The following is a 7,906-nucleotide window of genomic DNA, read 5'->3' as shown; positions in this document are numbered from 1 at the left end:
CTGGCGGAACTGATGGCGTCAGGGCAGGCAGTTCCATCCCACCCCCCGTGCGGGCTCTGGCGCTAAAAGGCTCCTCACCACCACGTTCTGATTTCAAACTGGGGGTTTATTGTCGGCACAGCGAGGTTCAGGTGTCCCCACACAGCAGGTCACCGTGTCATGTACTGCTGCCCTGAGCCCACGAGTCAGGGCTCTCGGGGAAGCTGGGCTCTTCTAGACCCCCAAAAGACCACTTGGGCCTTCTCTATACATTCATTAAATACATCACAAATTCACAGTTGGATTACAAATAACACAGGACATCTCCTCCAGCCCCTGTGAACACTCCCTGCCTGCATACCAGGCACTGTTGGAGTGGAGCACATCAGCTACCCTGCCCTGGCTCATTGCAACCACAATACATTCATGTAGCACAGACGTGTCTGCAGGAAAACTCACCCAAATACCATGCAAATGCATTAATCCCCAGCCCTGCATCAACCCTGCCAGGGCACAAAAGTCTGCAGTGTCCAGGGTTTATTTTTGTGGCTGCATCTTGTTCATCTATCTTCCTCTGACCAGTTCTAGAAGTGTCAAATCCATCATTATCCTTGTACCCAGGTCCCAGGCCTTGCTCATTCAGCATATCTGATGTTGCTTTCCATCATCCACCTCCCAACAGCCAGGGAATCAACATTAGGCTTTGACCCTACAGGTACACAGGCTCCAAGCCTATATCCAGTTCTAGAGTCTTCCTGAGCTTTTCTCCTTTGGCAACTGGAACACAGAGCGGTGACTTCCATGCTGCATTTCAAAGCTGCTGCCTGTCAGCAGCACAATGTGTAAATGCGCCATTTTTGCACACACACAAGTTTACCTTTGAACACAGGAGTAGTAAAATAAATATCATCACTGAAAACTGCTCACAAACAGGAAAAAAACACCCTGAAATCAGGACAGTAAAGAGTTCCTTCTGGAGTGACCGTTCAGCAACTTCAGCACACGGCGAGCACATAGTAAAGGCATATTCCAAAAAAGGTGTGTTTTTCTCATAGAGATCATAGATGTCCTGCAGAGTCCTGGTTTTCCTTCCAAAAGGATCAAGTTTTACATTAAGCTGATGGCACATGCTGTCAAATCAAGGCTTTTCCTTTACACTCTGCACTGTAAAAAAGAGCTAGCGATGGTGGGGGCTTGGCAGGGGGTGGGAGGAAAGTAGTGTAGTTCATGGTGATCTTCCAAAGGACTCTGGAAGCCAAAAGCACACCCTTCAACAGGGTTTCCCATGCTGGGCTTCCAAAAAAAAGGAAATTCCAAAAAGTCACCTTCTAGGAGTGTTAGTACTGCAGTCTGTTCAGTGAGTCGATGTAATGGAAAGTGGCTCCCAACGCCCAGCTTGTTTCAACATTGTCAATTTTCCGGGCAAGCTGGACAAAAAAAAAGAAAAAAAAAACAAGCAGAAAAGTTGAAACACATTTTTTTGTAAGAATCTGAAGCATGCAAGGTGGATACAGTGCTGAAGATTATGACAAACAGTTACCAGCATTGTGGGGAGAGTGTTGCTGCACCCACCACGTGTTGTAGCAAGAAGGTAAATCAAGGACCAAGCTCCTGGCAGGATGACTCCTGCCTTGGCACCCTCCTGCCCACTCTCCCCAGAAATCCTCTTTGAACTTCACCTTAAAGCCTTGGCTCTTTGGGAAGCCCAGTTCCTGCAGCAGGAAGGTGATGTATGTGAGGTCCATGCAGAGAAAAGGGTTGTTTCCAGGGCTGATTTCCATGGTCTTACACACTGAGAAGAAAGAAAACAGTGTCTGAATGCACACTGTGGGCTCAGGTCTAACAACAGCCCCACTGTGAAAAATCTCAAATGAATCCACAAGACAGCTCCTGTCAGTGATGGAACAATGGGGCTGAAATGACATACACACATTAGGATAAGCACATAAACTTTGTAAGGAAGTCAAGACATTCTGTCTCTCCCCTAACAGCAGTTTCTTGTATCTCTCCAGGAAAAGAGCCTTTCTTCTATCTACTTCAAGTCTTTGAATATCTGAGCAACCACAGGTGTGTTATCTTTCTTGAGCACCAGCACTTAACAAATGTTGACAAAACCAAGTTTAAAAAAGCCCAACAACATAAAAGAAAAAGACAAACTCAAAATAAAACCCGCTGCAAAAGCAGAAGTTAATATAAAAATAGATGAGATTTTCAGAAATAAGCAGAAATGTTGGTTAGATGCTATTTAGAGGGACTCAATATTTACTTAAAAGCATCAGGCTTCATAGTGTATCTCACATTTGCCACCTGGAATGAATTTACACACAATTACTAGTGTGTGTTTGTATTTTACTCACCATATTTAGCTGCAATTTCAAAGTCACTGACAGTTAAGCTTCCTCCATTGTCTTTATCTAAAAGAAAAAGAAAAACCACTTTTTTACGGTCTTTGTATAAAGGTAATTGTAGACTCAAATAATAAAAGTTGTTTGGAAATTATACCTTGAATCACTGAAATCAATGTCAAAATTCAGAAATCAATGTCACTGAAATCAATGTCAAAATTCAGACAAAATTCAGGTTTTAAAGATAAAAGAACCTTTAAAAGATTCTCAATATAGATTAAAAGCCTTGGTTTATGAAGAATCTTTAGCCTTGTTTCCTACAGAAACAGAGTTTACAGATCATGTCACCTGATCCCCATTTCTGCACTGCCCTGTCCAGGGGTGCCTGGACAGTGAGCACCTGTGACCAGATCTGACAGGGCAGTGGTGCTCTGCAACACATTAAATCTGAAATTATTTGTAAAAAGAAAGTAGCTGAGAAGGGGGGTGTGTTTGTCCAAACTAACTTTATCTGCATCTTACCACTGAATATGACAGCCTTTTGTACACAAGCACACCACTGGAAAAGAGATGTGATGCGTTCTGAATGCATGTGGAAATAGCTGAAAATCTTCATTCCATCAAAAGGTCAGTGGAGCAAACACACAGCCCAAATAATTTTTTACTGCTTTACTGCTCAAGAAATTTGTTATCATCATGAAGTTTTTTCTATTTCAGATTGTAGAGCTAATTAGGTAAAAACCATTTCTGAAATGCAAGCTGTTTAAAAACTATTATCAAAGGCTGTAGGTCCTATTTCACAGGCCCAGTATCTTCTCTATAGACAATAGAGAAGATACTGTCTGTATTGTCTGTATTATAGACAATAATATTGTCTATATTGTAGACAATAATATCAAGTCAATGCTGCACAGCAGTGTTAACAGACTAATTTCCATGACAGCTTAGCAAAGTGTTGTGATGTGTGTAAGTGTTCCCACTGCTTCCATAACTTCCCATTTAAAATGAAATAAACTCAGAAGCAGACATACCTATGAGACCAGCCTCTGCTGCACAGTCATAGTAGTAGGAGAAAATGTAAAAGTCCAGGTCCTTCACTTCCCCAGCTCTATGCACTTTCTTGTACAGCATCTTTGCCACTTTATTAGAACAAGACTCATACAGAGGCTCACCTAAAAGAAGACAAAAAAATCGTATTACAGGCTGAGAGTTAAATATATATAGACTTTATTTAGGATCTGTCAGGAAACAGGCACCTTTTTGCAAAACAGGAAAACTCTTCACAGAGAACTGAAATCTGAATCTTCTTCTAGAGGCAGACACCTACCATCCTCATGTTGGGACTATGTGATAGATCAGAGATGGACAACATCATTTGAGGCAGAAGGGTTTTGAAAGACCTATTCAAGGACTGCTCAACTCCATCTGCATTGTCTAGCAGCTTTACTGACTGGACAGACAGCACAAGACAAAGGAACTGCAGGATCTCTTTGACAGCACATCAAGAGGAGCCAGACAGAACAGTAAACAGAGTCTGGTGTCTTTGAAAGAGGATGAGTGTGTATTTACTGTGCTAATAGCAGCTAACCTAGATAGCAAGAGTGATAAATCACTATACCTGCCTTCTGTCCTTTAATTTTGTACACTATCTCAGCGTGTTGCCATTCGGATTTGAAGCCAGGTGGCAAACAAGGGCTGATCAATTCCTCCCCTTCTCCTACTGCAGGAGTAAAACAAAGCCACATTAGGAAAAAACATAAGGAGTAAATTCAGATTCTTCACCCCCAGCCCTTCTCCATACTATCCTGCAGTTTCAGCAAGGCCCCTCCACAGCCCAGTTATGGTTTGGATGTCCCATGCCATCCCCAACCTAGGGCTGGCAAAAATCCAGGTCTCCTGGGAGCTGTCAGTGTCACCTCCTGCATTCATCTCAAATGCACCCAGCCATGGTGACAGGAGCCCACATGCCATTCAGGAACATCAAGCCCAGTGGGAAGGGGATACACAGCTCCTCCCCCCACCACAGGACTACACACCCTGAGCTCAGAACCAGGATCTGAAGACTGCCCATAACTTACAGGGTTTTCCCTCAACTCCTCCCAAAATGGCAAGCCTTGCTGACATCAGCCCAAGTCCCAGGTAACTGCAAAGGGAGAAAAGCCTCTGTGAGCAACAGACATCCTTCCTCTGATACTCCACTGACAACCTAGCTGGGACATGCCAGTCTCCTCTTGACAGCCGTGGTAATTAAAGTGGCTCAAGTCAGCAGCTCATGCACAGGAGTGGAACAGTGTGACAGCCTGTTCTCATATTACCTTATCCAGAAGGATAATTTCTCTTTGAAAAAGCTCAGGCAATAGCTGTCAGTTATAATCTGGCTCTTGGAGAACTGGCAATGGCATTTCTCTAACTCTACCCCTAGTACCTCACTGGATACTCCTACCCTCCTCAAAGGTAGCACAGACACTTGCATATAGAACTGATTTTCTGAGCCCAACCACACCCCACAGCAAACACAGGTGGGAAGAAGCTGCTGGCCCAAAACACTGGGAGCAGAGAAGACAGTGAGGGAGAAAAAATAACAGAAGAAATAACAAAGCATTATGAACTGACTGCAACCCCCATTCTCCATCTTCCTGTGCTGCTCAGTGGTCAGAAGGTATAAAAGTTGGAAGTGAAGCTGAGCCTGGGAAGGAGGGAGAGGTGGAGGGAAAGCCTTTTTGATTTTGTTCTTATTATCTTACTGTTTAATTGGCAATAAATTAAATTAAATACTAAATAAACGAAATTAAAGTCAACTCTGTTTCACCCATGACAGTAACTGGTGACCTCCCTGTCCTCATCTTGACCCATGACCTTTTTGCCATATTTTCTTTCCCCTGTCCTGTTAATAGAATGGGAGTGATAGAGGGACTTAGTGGGCACATGGTGGGCAGCCAAGGTTAATCCACCAAAATCACATGGCTCAAGTTTCTCTGCTTCTTCATGGTATTCATTTGCAAGGACCCCACTCCAGAAAAACACCTCAGTCTCCCTGGCTTCACAGAAAACTTCCACCTGAGCAATGTGCTCTCTTTTCCACAACTAACCTGTATGAATACAGCTTGTAGGTGTGGTTAAACATCTGAAATGAAGTTGTGTGGCCAGATGGTGATGTCTGGAGAGTTGCCTGGAGGGAGAAAAAGATGTCACTGGCAGGTTTTTGCCAGCCAGCAGCAAACATCAACAAGGTAATCTTCCAACACATTAGGAAAAACGTGAAACAATCCTAGCATGATTCAGAGAGAAATGATGAATTTGCAAGGATTTCAATTTGACTGCTGATGCACAAGACAGCCACAAAACCTGGAGCTAAGAGTGTCTTCACACGACAGGGTTCAAACTGGTTATATTTGTGTCCACACCAATATGCTGTATAAAAGAGTTACTTTCATTAGAAAGGAATCCCTAGTCCAGCTCTTAACTGCTTTTATCCAGAGGCTCCAGCCACTGCCTCTTCACATGATCCCTACTACAGGAACCGTGTGCAAACTAATAGGCAGGCCAGGCACGCATTAACTTCCTACTCCAGTGAATTCATCTGTGAACTTGCACAAGCCAGAGGAAAAGCACATCCCTGAGCTTGCCAAGGAACAGAGCAAGGATCAGCCTGTGGTCTGAAGGAATGAAAGGGTAGCCTGTTCCCCAAGTGCATCAGCTCAGCTAGGGTGTTTGTGGGGAGCAAAGCTCTGGCCACAGTGCTGCTCTTATCTTAACGCCTTCTCTATCTCCAGAATTTCCACATCCTGGACCCTTCATATCCCTTCCCATTCTGCTGAAACAGTGCAATGTCTTGATTATCCCAGCCTGGGACACTCCCTCTGCTTTTGTGCAGCTTTACTATGAGCACTGTCTCTGCTCAGGCCAGAGCCTTACAATACCAGAACCACAGGGCTTCACAGAACAGCTGTAAAAATGCCAGGAAGCTAAAATGGCATTCATTTGCAACTGAGTGAACTCAGGACAATCAGAAACAAGGACTGAGAAGGCACCTCACTGTGTTCTTAAACCCCAGTGTAGGCCATATGCTGGATTTGAACTCATTAATAGCCTTGGGTTTTGTGCTCTTTGTTATAAGCTGCACAAACTGAAAGTCAAGGATTCAGACATTCAGAACATGGTGTCCTCCACGAGATAAAGCAGCCCTGGCAGACTCACCACAAGCACCACTGACCCATGGAGCTGGATGAAGATGGACAAAGAGTTGTGAATGCCTCTGGGACTGACTATAAAAAGGCAGATATGACCAAGTCACAAGTGTGGCTTCACGTCACACTGACAAAACTCTTGCTCTGTTTCCAAGGGAAAGAAATCTGAGCAGTTACAGATTCCTGCAGCAGCATTTCCCAACAGTGTGCATGCTCACGTTACCTTGGTACGTGGAAGGAAGGTGATCTGTGTTGATCCACCACCCAAATCCAGCATCCCTACACTTCTCCTCTGTGGGTCATCTAGCCTGCCTGAAATGTGTGACAGAACAGAGAAAGCCATGGTGGGCACTGGGAAAAACTGGCTAGGAACAAAACCAGAAGTACAGTGGTAAGGAAAGAGAACAATCTAACTCCACTCTCAGCTTTCACACAGCACTAAATTACACTGTTATCTCCTGGGCACTGATTTTGGCTTTATCAGACCTGAAAATCTTAAAGTGACAAGAGTCTCTTATTTCTTCAGTGGCTGCTCCTGCCCTAATCACAGCAGCTTTGGTTATTGCTTTCCTAAACATTTTGGATGCAAAGACCTTTTGCAAACTCTGCTCTGGTAACCACTTTGTAACACAGAGGAATGTGGTTGTCTTGGCCACCTCTCCCTGATCCCTTGGCAATATTTTGCAGATTCCTATGGCCAAAGGGATGACAGACTGAAAAGAGCTGGCCTGAGAGACTCAGCTCTCTTGGAATTCTTCCTGCTGCCAGCCAAGACCTCTGCTCTCATTTAGATTTAGTTCTTTTCAGTTAGATCCTTCAAATATATCCCTCTGACAAGGACAATTTGTGCCAAGTACCTCAATATACCTCATGATAGCTGATGTTTGAAGATCCCTGACCTTTCTGGTATTTCCTGGGAGCACAAAAAGCTCCAGAGCACATTGCCCCACAGGCTGTGTGCTGAACAGAGCACTTGGATGGCAGAGTGCTTTATGCATTGTCAGAGAGGTCTTCAGCTTAGTTTTCTCTCTACTCTTCAGCTACCCTTTTCTCACTCAGAAGTGTAAACACCCGTGGCATTTCTGTGTTATAAATCTGTAAGGAAGTACCACAGCACTTTCTTTTACTCTCTGCAGCTGCCAAGCACATCTAGAATACTCACACAAAAAATTTAGCCCGAGTCACAGCAGGCTCTAAAAAGGAATAAAATGCTCTGGTACCCTACAGGGAACTGAAAGAAAAGCTACATTAAACATCTAGGAAAAAGGATTAAACTCCTCACTCCATCAAGTAAATGGACAAAATCCTAATGACTTAAATAGGCCAAGCCAAAAACAAACTGCTGACTTATTCTCACAGCCTTTTTTCTCCCATTCCACCCCAATGAATGAGCAA

The 7,906-nt window shown here is 44.0% G+C and overlaps 1 protein-coding gene across 1 annotated transcript in view; it reads right to left on the bottom strand.

Annotated features, from left to right (window-relative positions):
• Positions 1-85: 85 nt before the first annotated feature.
• ENTPD6 (ectonucleoside triphosphate diphosphohydrolase 6) overlaps positions 86-7,906 on the bottom strand; it is a 12,994-nt gene continuing 5,173 nt past the window's right edge. The window contains exons 7-14 of the mRNA XM_005422610.2: positions 6,735-6,823; positions 5,414-5,493; positions 4,403-4,467; positions 3,943-4,044; positions 3,356-3,496; positions 2,337-2,393; positions 1,659-1,771; positions 86-1,406 (exon numbers count right to left, since the gene is read on the bottom strand). Of these exons, the coding sequence (XP_005422667.1) occupies positions 1,317-1,406; positions 1,659-1,771; positions 2,337-2,393; positions 3,356-3,496; positions 3,943-4,044; positions 4,403-4,467; positions 5,414-5,493; positions 6,735-6,823 (737 nt within the window). The 3' untranslated portion in view covers positions 86-1,316. The remainder of the gene's footprint in view (positions 1,407-1,658; positions 1,772-2,336; positions 2,394-3,355; positions 3,497-3,942; positions 4,045-4,402; positions 4,468-5,413; positions 5,494-6,734; positions 6,824-7,906) is intronic.

The sequence above is a fragment of the Geospiza fortis genome, unplaced genomic scaffold (genome assembly GCF_000277835.1).
Source record: "Geospiza fortis unplaced genomic scaffold, GeoFor_1.0 scaffold275, whole genome shotgun sequence".
Taxonomy (NCBI): domain Eukaryota; kingdom Metazoa; phylum Chordata; class Aves; order Passeriformes; family Thraupidae; genus Geospiza; species Geospiza fortis.
The sequence above is the reverse complement of the archived record's forward strand: the minus strand, read 5'-3'. Positions and strand labels throughout refer to the sequence as shown.